At 38.5% G+C, this 25,083-nt stretch overlaps 2 protein-coding genes across 10 annotated transcripts in view; one reads left to right on the top strand and one right to left on the bottom strand.

Moving 5' to 3' along the window:
- prmt8b (protein arginine methyltransferase 8b) overlaps positions 1 to 10,073 on the top strand; it is a 16,021-nt gene extending 5,948 nt beyond the window's left edge. For all 3 annotated transcript variants that reach the window (XM_017712223.2, XM_017712222.2, XM_037539818.1), the window contains exons 3-10: positions 502 to 657; positions 2,582 to 2,645; positions 4,437 to 4,579; positions 4,835 to 4,922; positions 6,115 to 6,230; positions 8,586 to 8,736; positions 8,891 to 9,012; positions 9,235 to 10,073. In XM_017712223.2, the coding sequence (XP_017567712.1) occupies positions 502 to 657; positions 2,582 to 2,645; positions 4,437 to 4,579; positions 4,835 to 4,922; positions 6,115 to 6,230; positions 8,586 to 8,736; positions 8,891 to 9,012; positions 9,235 to 9,318 (924 nt within the window). In that variant the 3' untranslated portion in view covers positions 9,319 to 10,073. The remainder of the gene's footprint in view (positions 1 to 501; positions 658 to 2,581; positions 2,646 to 4,436; positions 4,580 to 4,834; positions 4,923 to 6,114; positions 6,231 to 8,585; positions 8,737 to 8,890; positions 9,013 to 9,234) is intronic.
- On the bottom strand, positions 9,955 to 25,083 carry cracr2ab (calcium release activated channel regulator 2Ab). Of its 7 annotated transcripts, none has more exons than XM_017712218.2 (19): positions 24,717 to 25,083; positions 24,325 to 24,383; positions 23,896 to 24,011; positions 23,446 to 23,809; positions 21,784 to 21,895; positions 21,384 to 21,558; positions 21,088 to 21,234; positions 19,149 to 19,239; positions 18,741 to 18,836; positions 17,876 to 18,063; positions 16,872 to 16,943; positions 16,747 to 16,792; positions 16,559 to 16,650; positions 15,966 to 16,416; positions 15,702 to 15,840; positions 14,542 to 14,623; positions 12,245 to 12,461; positions 11,940 to 12,016; positions 9,955 to 10,915 (listed from the first exon to the last, which is right to left on the bottom strand). In XM_017712218.2, the coding sequence occupies exons 4-19, from the start codon at positions 23,653 to 23,655 to the stop codon at positions 10,828 to 10,830; spliced, it is 2,283 nt and encodes a 760-aa protein (XP_017567707.1). In that variant the 5' UTR covers positions 23,656 to 23,809; positions 23,896 to 24,011; positions 24,325 to 24,383; positions 24,717 to 25,083; the 3' UTR covers positions 9,955 to 10,827. The 7 variants fall into 7 exon arrangements, with proteins under 7 accessions (XP_017567707.1, XP_037395710.1, XP_017567708.1 ...); XM_037539813.1 differs by lacking the exon at positions 23,896 to 24,011 and having other exon boundaries at positions 23,446 to 23,603; positions 23,693 to 23,809; XM_017712219.2 differs by lacking the exon at positions 23,896 to 24,011 and having other exon boundaries at positions 24,325 to 24,473.

Genomic DNA, 25,083 nt, shown 5'->3' with positions numbered 1-25,083 from the left:
TAAGCCATTACAAACAGTGATATAAGTATAAAATGCTGTACACTTTACAGCTATGTTTATGCATTCTGAGTTGTTGACATAATGCATTATAAGTACTGTTTATAACACATTATGTTGCAAGCACCAAAGACACAAAAGCCCAGCTTGTTTTAAAAGTAAACCTAAAAAAAATTTTACTTTTAGTACTAGTTTGCTTTGAACACTTGGAAATGCAATGGTTTTAAAACCTTAAAATCCCAGGCTCATTACATACTAAGGCTTATTATTTGTAGGTTATAAAAGTGTGTGATAAAACTGGTTTATACTAAGACCCTGGTGACTTAATTAGCTTTAGTTTAAAATATGTCTTACTGTACCAAGACCTTATAAATGAAATCTATGTGTTCTTATATTGGGGTTCCAATTTCATATGTAATAATAATGTGTTATGAGTGTGTTCACAGATTCTCATAGTCAGGGTACATTTGTGCAAACACATTCAAAACACTTCTCTCTCAACAGGAGATGCTGAAGGACGAGGTGAGAACGCTGACTTACAGGAACTCCATGTACCACAATAAACATATATTTAAGGACAAGATTGTTCTGGATGTGGGCAGCGGGACAGGAATCCTCTCCATGTTTGCTGCCAAGGCAGGAGCCAAGCATGTGTACGGGGTGAGAACACAACTTCAACTCAGCACAAAGCACAGTGGGAGACCAAAGCTTTATATTAGAAAATGGCCTGCAATTATGCCTGAAAAAATGGCCTGCCATTATCTGCAGACTTCAGGACATTGCTTCACTCTTTTGTAGAGCACATGCACATGCGTTGGGGAAGAGTGTGGAAGTGAGAGGGGAAGAGTACGAGAGGATAAAGAAAGAGAGAGAGACAGCGAGAGCATATCCACAGTATAAGGATTGTACCACATCATAATGAGTTCAATTTTGCCATTGTTGTGGTTTGTAATGAGCCGAAAAGGCCTCTGCTCTTTTTTGTGGTGGTCATGACTTAATGGAAGACATATACAAATGGGGGTGGGTCCTAAAATAATAGAAAGTCCTTATAGATGGTCATCACCGCTTTAAAGAATCAGAACAAGGGAGCTCTGAAGTGGTACAGACGGCCAATCAAATGCGACCTGCATTCTGTTCCTATTTGATCCACAGTCATGTCAGCCATCAGTAGGCTTCACAAGAAGGACGGCTCAGTCTGTCTCTTTGTCTTTCACTTTAGCATGATGCAAGCCAGAGCTGTATGATGAGGCCAAAGTATTATACTCCAATTGCAATATGCTGTGCATTATATTAAAAAGACTGTTGTAAAGCTTCGATGTGACATTGTTAAAGACCAAAATTATTTGGTTTTGACCTGTTTGTTGGATCACATCAATGCCTTGGTTCATCAAGACACTCATAGAATCTCATCAAGGCATTTGTAATTGGTTAGAAGTCTCTAATGCATATCGCAGCCCTCTGTGATATCTGTATTTGCCAAGGCCAATACTATGATAACCATTAGCAAATGATATATTGTGCAGCCTTAATGTTACACTCTAAATAAAAAGTGTTCTTTGAGTGAAGCCATAAAGGAATAACTTTTGATTCCATAAAGAACAATGGGCCTCATTCACCAACTGTTCTTAAGAAGCAAATCATTCTTAAACCCACTTACTCAGTTTTCACGAAGATTCTGAAATTCACCATTGTTTTCTTATTTGCTCTTAGGTAAGAACAGACTCTCAGTACACTCAAAAGCACAAAACAAACACCTCAAAGCGAACACTTCTGCAGTTTAAGAACACGCCATGAATCCCATGTGGGTCTTTTTAGGACCTTTCTGAAGAACAACTTTGAGAAAAAATATTTTTGATAATCTGTGAATGTAAAGAACCTTTTACATTTCCACATAATGTAAAGTGCTTTTAAGGGTTCATCCTGGAACCTTTTATATTATAATGATATTCTTTAAACTTTGAAAAGGGTTCTTCACACTCAAGACATCTCATTTCCAAAAGTGATTCTCTAAAGAACGATCCACTACAAATGGGTTTTTGCAGAACCAAAAGAAGTTCTTCTATGGCACCTATAGTATCATTAACCTCTATTTCTTAAAAAAAAATAGTGTAGCCAATGATGGGCATGTGCTAGGTCAAATATCCAGAACTGTGCAGTTAGCACTATCCTCTAAGTGCATTTTGGTCAAAGAGTACTGCATGGAGGCACACTAAAGTGGTACAGGAAAGCACACAACTAATAAAATTGGGGAAAACAAACAAAAAAGGAGCGAGAAAAGAAGAGGCAAAAAAACCTTGTTGTCAAAATAAAGGCCCTGTCCTTTTAGTTTTCACCCTTGTTTTCCATTAAGCAGGAATTATGTATCACACATTTGTCAGAGTCAAATACCAGAGCTAAAATATGATGATAACACCACCGAAGCATTTCACATTAAAAATCACACAGAGGTGGTGTGAAAGCCTGCATTAACAGAAAGAGGACACCTAATTTGACTATGGGTCTCAACAACAGATGAACAAAATCTGCAGTACCATATTATAATCAATGGCGCTCATTCTGCTGCATGTCTGTGTTTATTTTGCAGATTGAATGCTCAAGTATATCAGAGTATTCTGAGAAAATCATCAAATCAAATCATCTGGACAACGGTAAGACCTACAGCTCAAAAACCCCAGCGTAAGCAGCCTGTTAATACCACCACAGAATATCCAATAGAGAAAAGGCACTGGGTGAAAGGACTGCAAAGGTCTCAGGTTCCCTGAGGACACAGCATTTGTTTAGGATGTATGCCTATGGAGAGGAAAGGGTGACACATTTCCCAGTTTGCAAGCAGCATTCCATCTCACAGGAAATAGCACACCCACTTCCTGCTCCATGACTCTTGCTTCCCGTGGTGTGACAGCAGAAGTTCTTGTTTAGCTAAATCAGTCCGCAACAGTTCTGATTAACACTGGAAATCAGTGTGTGTGTGTGTGGGACGGGGGGGGTCGGGTGGTTAGGGGGCTTTGAGTCAGCAGGAGAGGAATCACTACTTACACACACACACAGCTCCCTCAACACACCCTTCCTCTTTCAAATCAGTAATTGGAGACTGGCAGCTCACCCCGCTGAAAGAAAAGAGAGATGCAGAGAAGCAGAGATGGGTGGAGAAAAAAATATGGAGAAAAAAGAGACATCAATCATCTTAGCCCCAAATTATCACTCCCAGCTAAGAAACCTCACCTTCAAAGCAGGAGATCTAATTTCTTGGGCAATCTTTTCATGTAATTATACTTGCTGCATTTATGTGTCATTAATTCATCAGGATAAAACCAGCTTTGCTTGAGCTACTTTACTTTTACTTTACTTGTTATAGTGTTAAAAGTATTCAGTAATTAATTCCACTGCAAAACATAAAAATAAAAAATATTCAGGATACACTTAGAAAACACATTGGTAAGGCACACAGGGAACTGCTCTTCTGATTTATGATTTAATTCACGGTTCCTTACTATTACTGAGTGGCAGTTTTCTTCATGTCATTTTTATTTTAATACATTGAATTTACTTCGAATGATTCAAAGGATATCTAAAAAATGATCAGCATTATTTTGGCCATCAGGGCTGTCCCACCATCCCACTGTCATCTTATGCACTAAGCAAACAATTTGTCATATCCCAATAACAAAATCTTGCAAATTTGACTATAAAGTGGGTAGCTGTGTGATTTTCAGTTAATGACCTGTATGTAAGTTGCCATGGAATGCATGCACAAGTCTGGTACGGCACTGAAGCTTATCATTCATGAATCACCTTGAGTTCAGTAAAACTGAGATTAATAACTGGTTTGTCACATTGATTTATCAGTCTACTCAGGCTTTAGCAAGAACCTCAGCATTTGTAAAGGCATATTTGAGTTCTCTTTTAAAGAAGATCTTTAGATGTCATGCACAGATTTTAAACTTATACACAAGAATTGATGGTGTTTCTTTTAAAGATGGTATATGTATATATTTTTAAACTGTGAAAGTATATTTTTAAATAGTGGGTGTTTAAAATGTATTCTTCTAAAAATGTAAAGTGTGCCTGTATTCTGAATACACTGCCTTTAAAAAGTGACTGAATACAGATTCTTGATTTCTGTATTCTGAATATGTATTCAGAATACTGGTATGCCATTACATTCCAAGCCTGAATGTCATTGTATTTTATATACGGTCTACAGTGCCCCCCTCCCCCCACCGCGACCCCCGCTTGTTTTTCTGTGTCAGTGGTCTCCAACCCTGATCCTAACAGTTCACTTCTAAACCTGATTGAACACCTCTTATTCAGATCAGCAGTACACATAATTAGTTGTATTAGGTGTGTTAGATTTGACTTATTTTGGAAGAAGGTAAATCTCCAGGAGCAGGGCTGGTGACTATTGCACTGTGTAGTATGTATGCCTTTGTGTCTTGCAGTTATTACCATCTTTAAGGGGAAAGTGGAGGAGACAGAATTGCCTGTGGATCAGGTGGACATTATCGTCTCTGAATGGATGGGCTACTGTCTTTTTTATGAGTCCATGCTGAAAACCGTCATCTATGCCAGGGACAAGTGGCTGGTTAGTGAGTGTTTGCATGTGTTCAGACAAGGCCTAAGTCATTTAGACAATTAAAACAAACAGTGGCTAAAATTGGTAATAATAATAATAATTCACTCTAAATCATTACACAGGACAAGTAGTTGGAAAGTGTTTATAAGTAGGAGTACTTTAGCACATTCACATTTGCTTGTATATAACAAGGACGAGGGTGAACTCTGCACATAGGAGGAACAGACAGCGAGAATGAAAATGATTTTTCATTTTCTTTTTCAGAAGCCCGGAGGCTTTATGTTCCCAGACAGAGCAACACTGTACGTGGTGGCCATCGAGGACAGACAATACAAAGATTTTAAAATCCATTGTGAGTAGATTTTAACACGCATACAGAACCAGACACATATAAGCACTCAAAATGAACTACAAATGGTATAAATTCATTGAATCAGAAAGAAAAAGATAGAAAAGTGAGAGAGAGAGAGAGAGAGAGGGAGAGAGAGAGAGAGAGAGAGAGAGAGAGAGAGAGAGATCCTTATTGGATTTTGCCTCTGGCCTCCAGCACAAGTCTCTTTTACTTCAATCCCTTTTTCTCTCTTTTGGATGGAAGAGTGTGATTTGCCTCAATGTAATCAAAGGCGGCCAGAAACAGGAATGAATCTATTTCAGGCCCGAAGGGATCGGGAGACTTCAAAACAGTAAGCGATACAGAAAGAGGAACAGAAAGATAAGGACACAGAGGGACAGCCAGACTGTGTGGTGAAAATAAAACAGAGCAAGTTTTTGTGAATGCATACATTTTTGTGTAATGTTTTAGTGTGATCTTTTCAAGCAACTGTTATACTAAGGTCGGGGCTACACTGTGTGACTGGACAGGAACATCCAGCGTCTCCCCTCTTAGGCTGAGACTAAGACAGAGTAAATAATTTGGCTGCTTTGGGTTAAAAATAGTTCTCTGTAATCTTAAAAATGAAGGTACCAAAAAGAGAAAAGAGTTCTTTGGAGCAATGCCACATACCATTCATGCTCAGCTCTGTAAGCACACACAACAGATGGCATCACAACTTCTCCTCGTCAGAATGCCTAATGAGATCTGTAGAGGGGTTCCTAACAGAACGGTTCGACTCACTCACTTAGTTTAACAACACAGACTTTCCAGGGCAGACAGCTAAAAAAGAATACACAATGTCAAATGCTCCAAGCAGCTGACCCACAGCCCTTCTGATTATTCATATGTGACCCAAAGAGAGACCAGAACACCTCACTGCAAGAATCAAACTGAGAGAAAAGCACCCAAGTGGTTCTGGTTTTATGTTTCATGCTGTAGCACTACACTAATCTATTAATCATCCATCATAGCTGATAATGATTAGCAATTAGAAGCAACACTTTTTTCTATTATATTTTAATGGTAGCATTGCAAAGTAGGGACCCAACTTTCTGCCATAGAATTCCACTCTATGTTCACTTTCTAACTAAAAACATCTAAGTATCTGACTTCACTTGATTTGCTTACATTCACAGAGATAGAGAAAGTTTAGTCTCCTTCTCTCCTCTAGGGTGGGAGAACGTCTACGGTTTCGACATGACCTGCATACGGAACGTTGCTCTGATGGAACCACTGGTTGATATTGTGGATCCCAAACAAGTGGTGACCAACTCCTGCCTTATTAAGGTATGGACACAGAGGGTATGTGAGTGTGTGGGTTGACAGGCGGAGAATGAGAATGTGAATGCGAGTGCTTAAGCATGCTCTTTGTGAAAGCCCTGCTCTGATTCATAGAGCAGATTGACTAGGCGCTACCTCAGGACACATGTTGTGTGGGCGTTACATAACGATCTAATTATGATTAAGGGGCTGTTTGGTGACAAGGTGTTAAACTGTTTTCATCACTTCAACTGACTCTGAGTGCATCTCATACTAGGGCTGCATGATGTAACCAAAATATTATATTGCGATTTCATTGTTACATATTGTGATGTAATATGATTTTCAGAATAAAAGGGTAAGAATACTGTTAATTCAATAAGCTGCATTCATTCAGTAATTGCATGATTATCACAGAACTACATTTTTCTGTCAGACAGTGTGCGCTTGGTTATTTGTCAAAACACTCACAGAGCATTTGTACAGATCATCTTATATGCAACACCTTTTACTTGATACCAAAGTGGAAATTGCTGTCATTTGTTAGTGCTCATTCGGGGAATAGATCTGTTATAACTAGTCTATTAGCAAATGGAAACTGATCATCATAACTTTGAAACTACTCAACATTATTGTAATGTCAAATCACAGGGTTTCTAGAAAGCATTAAAGTATTATTCATTAGAAGAAAAAACACTATAAATGAGTCCTGCATGTTTTCCAGCAAATGCCATTGGGAAATCTCAAGGTCTCCACCTGTCAATCAAATGTGGGAAGCAGACATAACGTCTATGAAAGAGGAAAGATCTGAAAATATCATCTTTCTAATGACTGAGGATAATAGTCTAGACTACAATGATAATGGCATATACGTCTACTTTATTATAAGTAGTTCTTGAGATGGAATTGCTGCTATTTTACATTCTGCTTTTCTCTGAAATATCAAGAGAAAAAGAGGCATCCACATAAGGACAGAGAGAAAACATAAAGCCAGGCAGATGAGAGTGAGAGAGAAGAGAGATTTCAGTATCAGTGTGCACTTCACTGACTCTTCTATTGGTGAACTCATGAAACACCTGGGGGATAAGGCTCTTTGAACTGAAGAATGGCCTGCTGCTTCTTTGTTGGATTTTATGAATGAAAAGATGAGATGAACAAATGGATCAATGAATAGAGTTAATGATCTACTGCTAATACAATGTACAAAAACTCAGGGGAAGCTTTGTCCATTCAGCACTGTATTCTGTGGACACAGACAATATGATAAAAATAGTCTAGAGATTTAGGATGAGTAGCTAGTACTTGTCTAACATCTGCAGCAACATTTACCATAATACCTGAGAACAGTCTGGAATATAATCTAAACCAACAAAAAAACCCTTTCAGAACAGATGTGCATTTGTTGAGGAAACTTGGTTATGAAAAACTTGGATCTTTAGCTTCATAAACCAAACCTGATGTATGAATCCTGGATGTGAGCTCGGTTCTTTCCTGCATGTAAACAGTCACTAAAGTAGCTTTCTATCATTTGAGAACTACTGCTAAAGTGTGAAACCTCTTCATGCATTTGTTACAAACAAATTTGATTACTGTAATGCTCTCACTTGTAATGCTCACTGGACTTTCTAAGAAAACACAACCGCCTCTACAACTCGTACAAAATGTAGCAGCATGGATCCTAACAAAAAAAAAGACAGAGAGTTCATATCATTCCCATTTTAAAAGAACTGCACTGGCTACCTGTATCATTCAGAATAGATTTTAAAGTTCTGCCACTAGTTTTTAAGGCTCTGAATGACCTTAAAGCACCACTTACATCACAGAGTGTCTGTCTGTTTATGTTCCAGCAGGTGATCTTAGATCTGCAGATACTGACCTTCAACAAACACCTTCTGTAAAATACAGAAAACATGGAAAGACTCTTTCAGTTGTTCTGCTTCAAAACTGTGGAACTCAATTCACCTTTTATTAGACAGTCAAGCTCAGTGCTCAGTTTTAAGAAGAATCTAAAATCATATCTCTTTAACGTAGCATTTAATACAAATTCCATGTCTCGTTGTATTTATCTTTTATCTGTTTTTTTCTTATGATTCTAAATTAATACTTAATTCCTGTATTGCTTTTTTCCTGTATCACCCGTCTGTAAAGTACTTTGAGCTGCCACCAGCATAAAAAGTGCTATATAAATTATAATTATTGTTATTATTATTATTATTATTATTACACAACATAGTTAGAAGCATGTGCAATTGTAGTCCTCAAACTTTCAAGTGGAAATTATGTTTAGGTTATTTTCTCCCATCTCACTCATCATAGTACAAAGGTAAATAAGAAAAACCTCTGAAGCACTGAAATTAGTTTTATGTTGTTGGTACCTTGCAGGAGGTGGACATTTATACAGTGAAACTAGAGGACCTGACCTTCACCTCAGCTTTTTGCCTGCAGATCCAGAGGAATGACTACATTCATGCCCTTGTCACCTACTTCAACATAGAGTTCACCAAGTGTCACAAGAAAACGGGCTTCTCCACAGGTTTAGCTCCACTGACAAACTCTGAGAACACATCAATGACTGTTAAAAACAAACCTCATGTGTATTACAAAATGCAAATCATTGTTTTTCTAATTCTCTATTCCCCTGATGTTTACAAGCATACAGATTTTTCATTTTCTGCTCATGTTCTCAGCCCCTGATGCTCCCAGTACTCACTGGAAGCAGACAGTATTTTACCTGGAGGACTACCTAACCGTACGGAGAGGAGAGGAAATCCTAGGCAGCATCGCTGTGAAGCCCAATGAAAACAATGAGGTAAGAGGCAATGAATGGAGAGAGAAAAGAGAGTGGGTGCCTTGGCAGAGACAGAGAAGCAGAGCGAGAATGAACAAGGGCCAAGCTGGCAGGAGGAGGACAGGATCAGTGTAGGTGTTGTAAAATAGAAAAGATGAAGGAAGACAAAGAAAGAGTGAATACTAAAAGCTGCAGTTACTGGAACAGTCACTGAACCCCCCCATTCATTTTTTGTTTCTCCAGCGTGACTTGGACTTCACCTTTGAGTTGGATTTCAAAGGGCAGCTTTGTGATGCAGCCATTTCCCATGACTACAAGATGCGGTAGGGCTCCACCAGGGGGCAACATTTCCCCCAAAACTGAGCTGAGCAGAGAAAGCGAGAGGAGGCTAAATCACTTGCTGCTACATGTTCTGACCAAACAGGAGAGACTAAGAGGACAACTCAAGTGCAACGTGATGTCATCATCAGTGCAAAACCAGCGCAAAGAGCAATAGTGTCATCAGTCCTCCAACTCTGCAAAACACAAGGCTGTAAGAGAGCATCACTGAATGTAACTGTCAAAGAGCTTGAGAATGTCTTAGTTGTGCTTTATTTTAACCATAAGAAAAGAAAGCATGGCAGAAAGTACACCGTTGAACAGTAATATATAAGGCAAAGTGACACAAAAAGAGGTGACATAGTTCCTTAAATAAAACACTTAATGTGCACATTTTAGGCTCTACAGGATGATTATTTTAACCGCATGGAGAAAGATAAGTATTTAAGAGCAAGACATTTTATTACTTATTTTCAAATAATTTAACTTATTCCTCATGAGCAAATGTATGTAACTGTTAATTTTGTTATCTGCTTGGTGTTTGAATGGTTTAATATTGTGGCTAGCATGTTTTCTGACTCGTTGCTTTTAATGAGTTAAGATGTTCTTTTTCAAGAATCACAGTACTGGTTCTGTTTTTTTTTGTTTTTTTAAGGTCAATGTTTAATATTTTTGGCACATAATTTTAACATTTTAAGCAAACATTTGTTAAGTTTCTTGGAAATCTGGGGTAAGAACAGGCAAATAAATCAGAGATGAGTAAATGAGTGCTATTTCTACTACATTTACTTCAGCATCACAAGATTGAATTACAAATAACCAAAAATAGGTTTTATTTAATATAACATTGTCATTCAGATAACAATATGCATACACAGAATAACATAAAATCCTGAAAGAACAGAAATGTTTCTAATATTTTACAACTCAGTTTGTATCCATCTTTATATAAAGGTTTTACTAGGAGTGTTTTCTAGCAAAGCTGACACAGGAGATTAATGCTTGTAGCCAACAAACAAAATACTCTTCATTGCTGGTGTGCTTCTTTGCTTGCACATCCTATTTAGGGTGTAAACAGAAGCAACTGCTGAATATCACACTATTTTTTGTTTTATTATTGTTACATTAATTGCTAGACTGAATTTTGTTTGTTGATTTTTAACAGCATATAAAATATTTAAAATATAATTTTCATGAGCAGACCACAGCTTTTTATCATCTATCCTCATTACTGATATGATCAAATCAACTTATTTCTCTGCACAACAAAAGGCAAAGAAATGTGTTTTTGTTACACTCTGTTAACCAAATACCAGCTTATAGACAAAGTAGTGAACAGAAGAGAGAGATTGTAAGTTCCTCTCTTCTTGTCACAGTCACATTATGTCTTATACAAGTCAAAAGATTTCCTTTTGGTTTCCGAAGTTAGGTTTAGGGTTGGGTTTAACTGTGGGAAGAGCAGCATGTAAGTACAGTTACACTGAAGTCTATGGAAAGAGTATGCGTGTGCAAGTGTGGTCACTTGCAGCAGGATTTCTTCTTCACTGGTTGATCCACCAGCCGCACTGTACTCTCCCACACTCTGTCCTCTTGCTCCCTCAGCACTCTGAATCAACAAATACACAATCAGTTAACAAGAGATAAACAAGAGTCAGCAGATTGCCCATTTGCAGCATTTCTATTCAGTAAACACACACAAAAAAATAGCGAATATGGTTTGAACTTTAATAGATTGTAAATCACACTATAACAATTCTCCATCTTAAGCTTCTTTATTCTTCTGTCTTTTGTTTATGATTTATTAGGGATTTTTTATGTGCCATATTCAATATAAGCCCAACAAGTCATACAATACCACTGAGAGACAGTACAAACTCAGAGTAAAACAATCCTTAAAACTGTTCACACTGGTAATTTATTCATTCATCAGATGCTAGTTTGTGCAGTATTTCAATGGTAATGTGATAATGGTGTGGACTAGGGCACAAACTGTTTTTGAAGCTGATGGTCAGGGTGGGGTGGCCTCCTTCCAGACCCATGGGAGGAAAAGACTCAAGCCATGCTCCTTCCCTGAATACTCACAGCCTGAAGTTCATGAAAACTGGATAATAAACTTATTTCTAATAGGATAGAACATATCTAAACTAAAGAAATTTGAAAGGTAAATTTTACACTGCAATATATTCTTATGGCCAAATCATCCGGGTCCCTCAGAATGGCCTTTATTACCATGTAACTAAATCAAAAACCTTATGTTTTGGACAAGCTGGGCCTACACACTTTTTTTCACAGCATGAAAAACAGTATGAAATATCACTCTCTGTTGCAGTGTGAATACTGTAACTGACAATTACTGGTCACCAATTTCCTCTTTCTTTTTGTTCTCTCACTCTCAATGAAACAAATTTTAACCAAATACACCAAAAAGGAACAAAGAAAAACCACAACAAATAATTCCCCACACCCCCACCTTCCTGTCAAAGCCACCAGACACACTGCTGCGGTTTCCTGTTTCGCTGCTTGATTTGGGTTACAGTTCTAGATAAAAATTCTACAAAAACAAAGTTATATCTTGTATGCAATTAAATATTGTATGGAAAACCATTCACTGCAAAGCTACTGTCCCTTACCTGGCTAGATGTAACATGGCCTCTAGCACATTGTAACCTGTGTAAGCACTGCACTCGAAGAACATCAGACCTGTTTCCTGTTAAACACGAGAGAAGACAAATCTGAATGGAAATCAGTGCTGAAGGAATGTCTGTGCAATCTGTACAGTGGGATGAGGCAACTTTGTAGGGGTTCTCATAATGAGATTTGAACTGTTTTCACTGAATTGTTCAGTTTACTGTATCGCTCTGTGCTTCCATCAATGCAACGAACATGGGCTGTATCTATAGATGAATATTGTACTTTGTAGTGTGTTAGATTTTACCTCAGCTAGCCTTTTCCCCTCTTTAGCCGGCACCTCTCTCATATTCTCCTTGTCTGATTTGTTGCCAAGGAGCATGATTGGAATAGGGTCCCCCACTGCTTCCTGTATGCTGGCAAGCCAGGGGCGCACTGACCTAAAGCTGCTGTGCATGGTTACGTCATAGATCACCACCACACCATCAGCCTTGCGGAAAAACTGTTTGGTAATACTCCGATACCTGCAGAAGGTTGAGACAAAATTGCATTTGTTTATTTTTGTTCTGTCAAATAGAGGGGTTAGTGTTTTTTGATGATAGTATATTCAAACAGGGTACAACTTTTACAAACTTTTTTATGCACCTACCACAGTAGATAACTGGTGGATGCCTAAACTTTCCTAGCCACTCGGTAAATAGCCATTTTTTCAATATTACTAATAGTACTAATTTTAAAAATACTAATAATGACAACTGCAATAATAATGATGAGTAGGCAAAACATTTGTTTTCAATTTTCCTCCTTTTTGAGTTTATTGAATTCAGTTCATATCATAACCCATTTTAAAACAATGATTGAAATGCCTCTCAGCCAGTAACAGCCATCTCTAGGTGCTACTTTCTTTGTCAAGCAAACGAAAAATTCAGACAGAACTCCTCAGAACAAACCTCAGTGAGAATGGTAAGGGCTGTAAATTAGTCAGAATAATTAGGCTACAAGATGGAAGATGGCTATCCTAATCTTCTGGTTGGTGGTGTTGTTATTATTTAATTCCTGAAGCTGTAAGTTTTGGATTTTTCTAACATTGTAATATGGCACTCGCAACTATCAAAACTATTAATAAAGATCTGTGATCTAGCTTAGTTACCTTTTCTTAACTCGGATGCTGACACATAGCTTGAACAGGACTGTGAGCGCTTGTATTTGCAGTTAAAAACATTCTGTGTAAAAAGGAATGTTAATGCATCCTTTGTACTGTTTCATTAAAGTTTACTAAAAGATCTTGTGTTCCAGATGATAAGCACTTCCTATATAACACACCAGCTAGCACCAGCATTAGTTTTATCATTAGCCCATCTAAAGGGGTACTTTGCATTGCTAAAACCTCCTAATTAATAGACATGAAAACTTACAATGGTTTAATGTAATGAATTAATGTGAACATAGTATCCAGAAAATGCCATAAAAAGTCATGTTTTGCATAAACAGACAAAACAGTCTGCTTTATACTGCTGAAATTGAGACATCACTGATTAAAGCTGCATGATGTAAGATTTGTACTGAAATACCTACCGAGCATGCGCATATCATTAGTACAGCTTAAAAACACCAGGACCTTAACACAAGCTATATGACAAAATGTTCTTCTGCATGTTATGTTATGTACTTCTCTATTATCTCTAATTTTCTAATATTTTCCAAACATAAATAGATCAGCTTCAAGTTAAAAGGCTATGTTTAATATTTTTCAAAGCTACTTTGTGTAAAGAAAGCACAATGTCAGTGAATTTCAGGGGGAAAAAGTACAGGGTTTCAGGTCCACCTACAGGGCTTGGGAAAGGAAAAAAGAAATGATGCACAAACTTCTAATAATTTAATTTTCATGTTTTATTTAAAAATAAAAATAGTAGTTACAGTGTATTATATTCTCTAATTCCTATTTGAATGCACACCCCATTAACCCCCGCGACCCTGATGGAGAAGCGGCTTAGAAAATGGATGGATGGATGGATGGACCCCATTAACCACATGCCTGATGTAGCGTGAGTTCAGGGCAGCTGGCACTTTCAAATTTAAAAATTGAAAAATAAAATTTCTCAGCCATTACTGCACATGACGTACATTTCATTTCACACAGCTTTTTCAACTTTTCCTCTGAATAGGTCAAACTGAATACAGTACTTCAACAATATAAGTGCAGCCTATGTTAGGTAACACACTACAGATTTAGACGGGGGAAGCAAATCTACCCAGCACATGTAAAGCATTGTCACTCTGCCATGTCTGACATTCAGCAAGAATAATCTTTATTTGAGCTAGTGCTTCAATTATGACCAGTTCAGGCCTTTTTACCAGTGTAGGTTGGAACTGCTAGCCAGTTATCATTTAGTTAACAACAAGCTATATAAAAATCACTGAGATGAAGATGCTAACAAAACATTTAGAAAGCTTTTGCTTCACCAGCCTGTACAAGTTGATGGTAGAGAAGAGTAACATCTACATTCCACAGTCAAATAATTAATATTGTCAAATACTGTGCAGTATTTCTAAAAAAGTCAGTAAAGTGCAACTGATAAGTTAGTTAATTAGTCAACCACTCACCTCTCCTGACCTGCTGTGTCCCACAACTGAAGTGCCACATGACTATCTTCCAGATTAAGAGTCCGCACTCTGTAGTCAATACCTTACATTGAGACAGAAAAGCAATATTTCACATCCTCTGTTCACCTATCTTTCTAACACATACACATACACACACAGACAATAAGCAGGTTTCTCAAACTGGGTTTAAGTCTAGCCTTGGAGTAAACTGGAATGGATCAGCTGTGGAATGTTTTAGGCTTAATCTGAGAAACTGGCTGCATGTTTTTAAAAATGGCCATTTTAAAATCGCATTATCAACCAATGGCCACAAGGTGGCATTGTTAAGTAAGATTACAACAGCCTGTACTGTGCGCTGATTCATGATCAGGACTAACAGGGAAACCCAAATAAGAGTTAAACTGATGGAGTTTGATATAATCTGCTGTGAAATCTGCTGTAGCAGAACTCAGGCGGAGGGTGTGTGACTTCCCAAGCCATTTCATGTGATAACATTCTTTCACCTTCTTTTACAAGAGTGAAAGCAATATAAGCAATATAAAAATGCACTGAATGCAAACAAATACACAAACTTAAATATTTACTCAACCTCTTAAAAGCCCAGGGCCCACTGTCAGGTCGAAAATTGTATTACACATTTCTATAACCTATGATAAAATAGCTCAACCGGTTTACATTCAAGTCCCTGTAGTTACTGAATAATAAGCCTTAGTTTGTAAAAAGGGGTTATTTTCCGGAGTTAATATTCCAAATCTGTCTGTTTGTTTGTCTGTGCAATATTTAATCACATGCTAAAATACTACTAAAATGCCACAGCGTGTTTTCAGCTCTCAAATTAAAAGTGAGTACCCAGAAAGGTGGGTAGTGGTTAACCACTTAAAAATGTGTAACACCTCTTTGAGTGCTAATTGGGCTGTGAAATACGCCCACTTTTTGAACTATGCAAGTACCCGATAAAACACAGCCACAACATCCTTGCATATATGTAGATGCTGAGCAACAGACCAGACTATTTTTATTAGTCATTAGGGTGAGGAAGATGTAGTAAGAGCTTATAATATCTAAAAGTGATCGATTTTAAATATATTGATCTCTTTCCTGATCCCCTAGAGATCTGCAGCAGCAGGGAAACTGTGAGACTTATGTAAGATGAAACTGACCCACAGTAGCTGCAGTGGCCGAATGGAAACGTCCATCACAGAAGCGACGCAGAAAAGCTGTTTTGCCCACACTTGAGTTGCCCACAAGAACGACCTTAAAAAGGCGCTGAGGGGCAGCCACAGCACCCTCCACTGGAACCTGAAGACACAAACACAAAAAATCTAATTTAAAATAACATATACTTGTATTATGACATAGAGGGAATATCAAACAATTTATTTTTGACTATGTTAATTCATTTATTAGGCAGAATTATCACTCGCCTTTTGCAAAGTCTCCTTGCCCACTGGTTGGCCCCTGGGTGAGGAGGGGACACCTCCTCTTCCTCCTTTCCGTTTAGAGAAGGGTTTCACTTGGGCAGGTGGAGGTGAATGTGCAGAGGCTAGGGAAACGTTTGAGGAATAAATAGGGCTCATGTTCAGTTCAATCTGGGTTTCGTCTTCTCCTCTCTTCTGTAACTCACTCAGCTGGTGGAGTAAAGGTTGAGGCTCTCCTTGTAGCAGGTGTGGGAGGTGGTCCTCCTCGATGGAGATAACCCTACGCAAAGGCCAGCCTTCTGGGGGATCATCCAACACATCCAGCCCTGGACTCCCAGACACTGAACCCTCATCTGCAGTCTGCTGGGCCTCACATGTTGAATTTGGGCCACAGCCATTCACCATGGTGGACGTTTTCCTGTGTGCATTCTGAGTCAATTCTTCTGTGCCAACCTCACTTGTTTCAAGAGAGAGAAAGAGAGAAGATAAACAACACCATGGTCTACAGCAACAAATAGCCAACACATCTATTTTAGGCCTTTACTTCCATTCCAATGACAAACACTAAAAGTGAGAACGATCAGACAAACATCTATTACCTTTTAGTAGTCTTTTTTTTGTCAGAATGCATTATTAGGGTTGAGGCTGCTTGCTGTGTGTGAGAGAGTTTCTTCAACGAGTTACTTCGTTTCTATACAAAAACAGAATCGGTTTGTGTTCTATAAAGAATGTAGACTACAATACAAAGATGAACATTGTATTAAGAGAAATGAATAAGTATACTTACTGAAGAACTGACATCTCGCTCGTCTCTTAAATGTTTATTCATTTCTCTGAAAGAACACCCACAGGCTGTGAGACAGTGTTATAGACAATATGTGCCTGAATCTATATATTTTTCCAGGGGCTCACCTGAGCAGGTCTAACTGTTTCATTAGGCTTTGCTTCTCCCTCTGGAGTCCCTCTGTGATTCTGTACATCTCCCTGTGTGAAAGACGTGTACTTATGTGTACTTGTTTCTACTCTCACTTTCCATTTTATCAGCTCCACTTACTATACAGGTGCACTTTGTAGTTCTACAGTTACAGACTGTAGTCCATCTGTTTCTCTGCATACTTTGTTAGCCCCCTTTTACCCTGTTCTTCAGTGGTCAGGACTCCCATGGACCCTCACAGAGGAGGTACTATTTGGGTCATGAATCAGCACTGCAGTAACACTGATTTGGTGGTGGTGTGTTAGTGTGTGTTGTGCTGGTACAAGTGACACAGACACAGTAGTGCTGCTGGAGTTTTTAAACACTGTGTCCACTCACTGTCCACTCTATTAGACACTCCTACCTCGTCAGTCCACCTTGAAAGATGTAAAGTCAGAGACGACAGCTCATCTGCTTCTGCACAGTTTGTATTGATCATCCTCTAGTCCTTCATCAGTGGTCACAGGACGCTGCCCACAGGATGCTGTTAGTTGGATATTTTTGGTTGGTGGACTATTTTCAGTAGTAGTGACACTGATGTGTTTAAAAACTCTAGCAGCACCGCTGTGTCTGATCCACTCATACCAGCGCAACACACACTAACACACCACCACCACATCAGTGTCATCGCAGTGCTGTGAATGATCCACCATCCAAATAGTACCTGTTCTGTGAGGGTCCATAATGGTCCTGACCACTGAAGAACAGGGTAAAAGGGGTCTAACAAAGTATCAGAGAAACAGATGGACTACAGTCTGTAACTGTAGAACTACAAAGTGCACCTATATAGTAAGTGGAGCTAAAATGGACAATGAGCGTAGAAACAAGGACGCGGTCATAATGTTACATCTGATCGGTGTATATGTGTCTGTCTGTTGTGTTGGATGAAAAAAAAAGATGAATTAGACACACATGCACATGTGTCCGTCTGTGTGTGGCTTACATCTCTCTTTCTTGCTGTAGCCTTGAGGCCTTTTCCTGTAGAAAGGTTAGCTGTTCTTGAGCCAATGAGAGCTCATGACATGTGTGCTCCAACTCGCGTGAGAGTTCCTCATTGGTCATTTTCAGTTTTATGTTCTCAACCCGACTCTCCTGCTGCTCACTGTGCAGCTCTCGACATTGATGCTCCAACTGGGAGGGGGGAGGGGGGACATGACAACTAGAACAGGTTATGCTCAAGTAATTACTATAGAAACATCTTTCAACCCTCTGGGGGATAAGGACTTTTTGTTTTTGGCTTTTGCACGTCTTAAATTCACCTTTAAAGACACTTGTATATAATAATACCCATGTTTCACATCAAAATGCTTCATTATCATTATTCATCATAAACTACTACAGCAACTTCAGTGGCTATAAATTCTTTGCATGCCATTTCACATGGATCTCCATTGCCCAACTGAATGAAAAATCAAGGGTTTCCATTTCCTGACTGTCCATTAATCAGTTTTACACAAAATGAAGATGGACAAAAAAATCCACCATTTACATACAGTAAGAGGCAGATGAAGTGTACCTCAACCCCTCTTCACAGCCTTGTAACTCCAGATGTGAGTCACATATGATCTTGTAATAAGATTCAGGAAATATTTGAACCATATTTTGTATCGCAAAGAAAGAAAAAGATATATAGAAGCATCGATTTTGAAGTGCAGGTGCGTTTATGGACCCCAGAGCGTTAAAATACTCTCTCTTGCAAAACAGGAATATATTACACACATGTATATGTTCTAAAATATAGGCTTTGAAACATTTTGTACACTTCTTAAACTTTCCAAAATCTATAATAATGTCTCAATAGCGCTCACCCTCCTTTGTTTGAGAAAGAGCTGCTCAAGCTCCTGCTCTTTGCTGCTAAGCTGTTGTTGCAGATCCTGACTACGCAGCTGCAGACGTTCTGAGTCCTGCAGAGAGAAAAGAGGCCATTATTTAAACAAAGTGAATGTTTCTTTTACCACACACATTCCATAACCTGTTGCAGAGGATGATGGCTAATCCTAGAAGAACCAGAACTGAACTAAGAAATTCAGATTTTAAGTCGGCCAGTAAGTCAGTTTTGTCTTTTTAAAAGCTCATAAATGTAATTATGGAATTAAAGCCTTCTTCTGTAGATTGTTGTAACTTCCAGGAACATCAAAAATAAAACCTTTTGAATTGAAAGCTATAACATGATTACCTTTTAATGCAGAGTATGGTTAGAGAGGAATTCATTTCACCTTGAGAAGCAGTCGATCTTTTTCATTTTTCATCTGTTGCTCCATTTCCTCGTATAACCGCTGGATTTCACTATCATGTGTTGCGGCCTTCCTGTAAAAAAAGGAAACAAGACTCTTTGCTTCTTCTCTGCTTCGTTTGAGGTAAATTGCAGCAAAAGGTTACTAGTTATTTGCTATAACACAGGAGCATCTAACGTGCACACATGCATGCACACACATAATGTTAAACAAATGGGTCATTCAGGCCAAGTCATTTTAACACACTTTTCACGGTATTTACACATCCAAAGGCATGCTAAGATGTAAACAACTAATTAGTTCTGTAAAAAGGTTTTCTGTTGTAAAAAAGAGGGTTTCTGTAAAAAAATTTTTGGGAACTTTGCATTACACACACTAAACAACGTGACCATTCATTCATGGTTAACAGAAATATTCAAACCACCAATGGATATTACCCAGCTGTGGAGTTAACAGCAGCACTTATTTTTTAAAACTGCTAAATTAGACACTGAAATGTATTACAGACCTCACCATGTAAAAGCAACTACATGATCACAGACATACAGCTCATTCAGCTGTGTCTGTTGCTAGAGCTCACATAATTATGCATTTTTAAGTTCCTTTAAATTCCTAAAGGACTCTGGACATGAAAAGCATTCTATAGAGTATTATAATAATCTTTCATGGTGAACAAGTAGATCATAGCACATGGCAAAAATACCACAGATGGAAGATTCTTTCTACAAAGTGGAAACACTATGAATTCAAATTTGACAGGGCGTCATGGCATAAACCACATGACAAAATTGTACATCACATTTCACTTTGAACATCTAAGAGAATCTTAAACCTATAATGATTTTAAATAATTCTGCTGTAAATGTCTATGTAATGCTAACAGTCACCTCATATGGTCACAGTGAGTTTTCTTCATGCTGTTTATCAGACAAGGATTAAGCCTGGTCCTGAACTGCACAGCATTCTGAGTGGATATTCTCCATAGACAGGAAAAATTGTCCAAGACTAGGCTTATCCCGTTTGGGAAACCAACTCTATATGTCCAAAGGTTTGTAGACACCCCTTTGTCCAATGTTTCTCAAAGGGAATATTTCAATGTAGGGAGTTTTAATCTGCTTTGCTGCAGTAACAGCCTCCTGTCTTGTGGAAAGGCTTTACATTAGAACACTGCGGTGAGGATTTGACTGCATTCACTAATACAATTGGTGCAGGGACTTATACATTAAATAAAAGGCTCAAGTCCATTCTAAACAAAATTTACTTAAGAACACAACCCACTCAGCAGACAGCTAACAGGCTAAGCAGCTCCTCTAGTAATGTGAAGATTTACACTTTAAGTTGAGGTATTTACTACAAGATTCACTAAATGCTACAACACACAAGGTAAATAATATGATACATGCATGTTTTGCAAAGTACAAGTGTCAGCCAAACTGCCATAATTATTATTAAACCCTGTGAGGGGAAGTGAATGTACACCACTATTGGCTTGATGCTAAAATAACATTTCTAATGCCCTTCAAGTGCTTGTGGAAATAAGCTTTATTGTAACCATCTGTAATTAGATAAAGAAACTGTAGTGCTCTATATTATAGACTGCAATTCATGCTAGCACACATATATGATTATGTGGCAAAAGCTATTGGAATAGTTAAAATGCCTAGCTGCTCGTTGTTCCTAGTTAAGAATAGGTTACGTGATTACTGTGGTTACGTGATGCTTTCTTATGTACTTCAAGCAATTATGTACTATTTCAGGTTAGATTTTTTACAGGACTCAATCAAGTGTATGCTTTTTTCTTCAACAATATGTGATCCATCATTTTCTGTTGATACCAGACCAATAGTGATGATAAGAAGTATCAGATCTTTGCCATCTGTAATTCATAGGTCTGATAATTCAAGAAAACATGGTCTCCTACTTTCTGAGGGCACTTTCCATCTCCTTCCTCTCTTGTTGGACTGCTCTTATTTGGGATGTGACGCGGGCCAGGAATTCTTCAAAGTTGTACAGCAGGTGAGGCTCGTCTTTTCTGAGCTGAGCCCACAGCTCACGCACTTCACTGGGACTGGATACAGAGAGAGAGAGAGAGAGAGAGAGAGAGAGAGAGAGAGAGAGAGAGTGAGAGAGAGAGAGTGAGAGAGAGAGAGGATGTCTATGTCCTGATACATATTCATGCCTGATACTCTCAAAAATAAAGACACAAAAGACACTGACTCTTCAAAGACATTGCTAGCACCCAGGCTCTCCATCAACATGCTGAAGTGTCTCTCCTCATCATCCTCTTTCTCTGCTTGTGGTTCAACTTGGTACAGAGCTTCTGGAACCTTCTGCATGAGACCTCTGACTTGATCCTCTACTTCACTCATTCTGCGTCCATGAAGGAAGTTACCTGGGACAAAATAAGGAAACATATTGAGGCTCACCCTGAGCTTTTTTAAAACTCAGACAGACCTCAAATCAAGGCATTAAATATCTCACTGAAAGTCTTTGTGAGCATAAAAGAAAACATACCTGATAAGTATTTATGAGTGTAACTACATTTTAGTAATACTTAGAAGTAGCATGACTTAGAATCTCCAGTAGTATACAGCTTACGTTCTATATGCAAACTCACTGAATCCAGAGGAGAACTCTGTGTGAGTAAGGTAGCCATTTCTGTCTGAGTCCAGTGAGTCAAAGACATTCTCCAATTCCCCTGAAGAGAGCGGCAACTCCCTGTGCAACTTCTGAAAAATGAACCGAAGGATATGTCAACAAAGAACTAGAACTAGACACAGACATTACAGGTTTAAAAAGTGACATAAAAATATTGATAAGTACAGTGAGGTCCAGAAATCATTCCCACAGGAATTAATAACAGTGCAAAAGGAATAGGTGACACAGGCTGTGACTAGACAGAACAAGGATGAAGGCACTTGAAAAGATCTTCAAATTTAAGGATGTGTCTCTACAGCTACAGTATTTTCTGTTGTTATTTATGGATGCAAAAGCTGGACAATAAAAAGCAGAATAAGAAAATTAGACATGCCTTTAAATTTTGGTATTGGTGAAGATCTTAGACAGCTAAGAAAACAAAAAATACATCCTTGACCAAATCAAGCCTCTCCTCTCACTTATAGCCCAGACAATTGTAACAGAAGAATAAAATCACTGGAAAAGACAATTATGCTTGAAACAAACTATTTAGAAGTCCAAAGACGCACAAGATATTCTGAAGAAACACTAGCCATTTGGTCACCAGGAGTCAGAATCAACTTGAACAACTCTTATGTTACACACATCGAACTTAACCTACTTCTCTACCTAGCACAAAGTTTTCAATTACATATTTATTCCTTAGTCTAATACTGGCAGCATCACAGAGGTTAATAAATATTTATATTCAGCACCTTGTACTGTACATAAAAAGAAAACTTTGACCACGAGCAAACAAAGTTTTCAGACACAAAGAAGCTTCCACTGAGAACATTTGAAGAGGCTTTGATATCAACAGGATCAACACTAATATTCCAGGCTTTACTGAGCAGAAGGAATGTAGTCTAACCCACAAATATGTGCATGACTGTCCACTTAAATATAAATCAGTGAGGAGAAAGCTTTCTTCAGTCTATGGCAGGTCATTTAAGTTTACAAACTCAATTCCAAAACATTTGGGACAGCATGTGAAATTCTAATAAAAACAGAGAGCAGTGATTAGCAAGTTCTGTTGGACCTGCTTTGAATTTCAAACAGTACAAAAACACAATACTTTGTTTTATGTTTTATCTCATGGACTTGGTGGACGAGGCCTTTTATTCTTAAACTGATGGATTTTTACTGACGCATTTTTGGCAAAGTAATGAGCTTCATCTCATCCTGGCTTATACAGAACAAGCCTTTCCAGAATGATCCTTTAAGGATGCTTAAGCATGAGTGCATCACTGGTTTAAGATGGTTTTTGAACATTACACAGTGTTCGTAGTTTTAAACTTTTTCGGAATGTGTTGCAGGCACGCTCAGAATGAACTTATGTTTATAAAAAACAATGAAGATGATAATATAGAAAGTATAAAAAATCTTGTCTTTGTACTGTTTTCCTTCAAATACAGGTCAAAGCAGATGCACAAATCAAGACTGTATTTACATTTTGCCTACTGTCCCAACATTGAAGGCTGTTTTAACCATTTTAAAAACTCACTATTAAAATCTATGTATATTTTGGTCGTACAAAAAAAAAAATCAACAAGAAGAATATGGAAAAACGTGATACAAAAAACAGGACATCTGAATCCCTCACCCTCATATCAGTCCGTGTTATGTAGCCCTTGCTCTCGCTGTCACAGATCTGGAAAAACTCCTGGGTCTTTTCCAGCACTGCAGCAGATGCCAATCCCGATTCCTTTCTCTCATCCTTCCTCGGTTGCGACTCTGGCTGGGCCTGCCTCCCCTTATCGTCTGAGTTTTTGCAGACAACATTCATAGTCTGGCCGTGTGGGAATTCAGACATGACTCTGATTTTGTCCAATCCAAGAAATTTTGCCTACTTGGGAGAGACTGCAGGTGGAAGATGTGACAGCAGAAATGTTATAGGATCCACAGCACAGGATAACAGAGAACCACTGGATGATGTTAAAGAACATCATTGCTCTCTTTGTTGCAAGCTGCAGGGAACAAAGAAAAGAGCATCAGTTTCAGGCGAAGGATTATTTCGTCATGCTGAGAAACATGAAGTTAGAATCACTGATACCTTTTTTCCTGAGTACTTGTGTATGTGTGTGTGGTGTTAGTAGCGTAAATCCCCTTCACTAATTCTTCCAAGCTCTAATCAACAGTTTCCATTGTTAAGACCATGTGAACATGCATCTGTCTTTGTGATAAGTTTTAGAAAAGTTATAAAACAGTGATTGGTTAAAAAGAAAAAAACAAAACAACAGCAACAATCAACATATTCATCAGTAGATGCTGAGCTCCTAGTCAACACTACTTGTATTTCCTTCCCCTTCTTCAGGCTTCTCAGAAAAAAATGTTTAAACAGGCCAATGTGACTTCAAGAAAAAGGCCATTTCTGAAAAAGGTAGTTAAATGTCTCCCAGTATGTCTGATACTCTACGTGGTCTATGTGCTCGATTAATCTAGTTTTCTAACCCTAAACCTACCTTTCATCACAGTAACATACCTCATCATAACGTCGAAGGGAACAGGAAGAGGCTTTTGTGGTTGCAGCTGCTAAATTTCCTGCAGTGTCACAAGAAGAAGAGGCTGAGAGACTCTTAGAGGGCGTTGAGGCTCCCTCACTCTTTCACATCAGGTGTCAGTTAAACTACCCTGTAAACCGTTAACCTAGGTTAGCTAACGTGGTGGAGGCGTAAAGTTAGCTTTTTTTAAGGCAATATCGTCTAAACTGATTAGTCAGATTAACCTAAAATCATCAGTTATAACACATATCTTTTGAAACTAGAGAAAAAAAAGTGTAAAACAATCCGAACAGCTCCTCAACACGTCCCCTCGAACAAAGCCTGTCAGGTTAGCTAGGTTAACATACGTTACGTTAGACTTAGGTTAGCTTACCTCAGGGCTGTTCGAAGATAAAGCCCCCCTAAACCTGCTCAGTCGTCGGAAAACCGCCACGTAACTTTAAGTAAAACAACTAAAAGTATCAATATCTTCGTCTTCTTAGCATTTCAAGACTTGTTTACCTCCTAAATCACCAAACGTCTAAAGCTGTAGAGTTAGCGCTAGCTCCGAGAAAAGTCAGAGAAGCTATTATTTCTGAGAAGTTGCGCTCGCGGTCAGAGCGCCTCACTGTTTCTATAGTAACCGGCGCCCACCGCCTCAGACCGTATTGTTTGTCACGAAAACGACCCTCGTTGCGGTGTGCTGGTAACCTTTTCTGTTCAGCAATATGCCGCAAGCTCGGGCTGACTAAACTCGAACG

This window comes from Pygocentrus nattereri, chromosome 1 (assembly GCF_015220715.1).
Source record: "Pygocentrus nattereri isolate fPygNat1 chromosome 1, fPygNat1.pri, whole genome shotgun sequence".
NCBI lineage: Eukaryota > Metazoa > Chordata > Actinopteri > Characiformes > Serrasalmidae > Pygocentrus > Pygocentrus nattereri.
The sequence above is the reverse complement of the archived record's forward strand: the minus strand, read 5'-3'. Positions and strand labels throughout refer to the sequence as shown.

Bases quoted from the DNA above. Each gene is read 5' to 3' on its own strand.
- cracr2ab (XM_017712219.2), bottom strand. From the start codon at position 23,655: ATGTCTGAATTCCCACACGGCCAGACTATGAATGTTGTCTGCAAAAAC. The intron at 18,837-19,148 runs GTGAAATGAATT...TTCTCTCTGCAG, and splicing joins AAGATCGACTGCTTCTCAAG to GACTCAGAACGTCTGCAGCT. The intron at 15,841-15,965 runs GCGAGTGATAAT...TTGTGTCTTCAG, and splicing joins GCAAGGAGACTTTGCAAAAG to GTTCCAGTGGAGGGTGCTGT.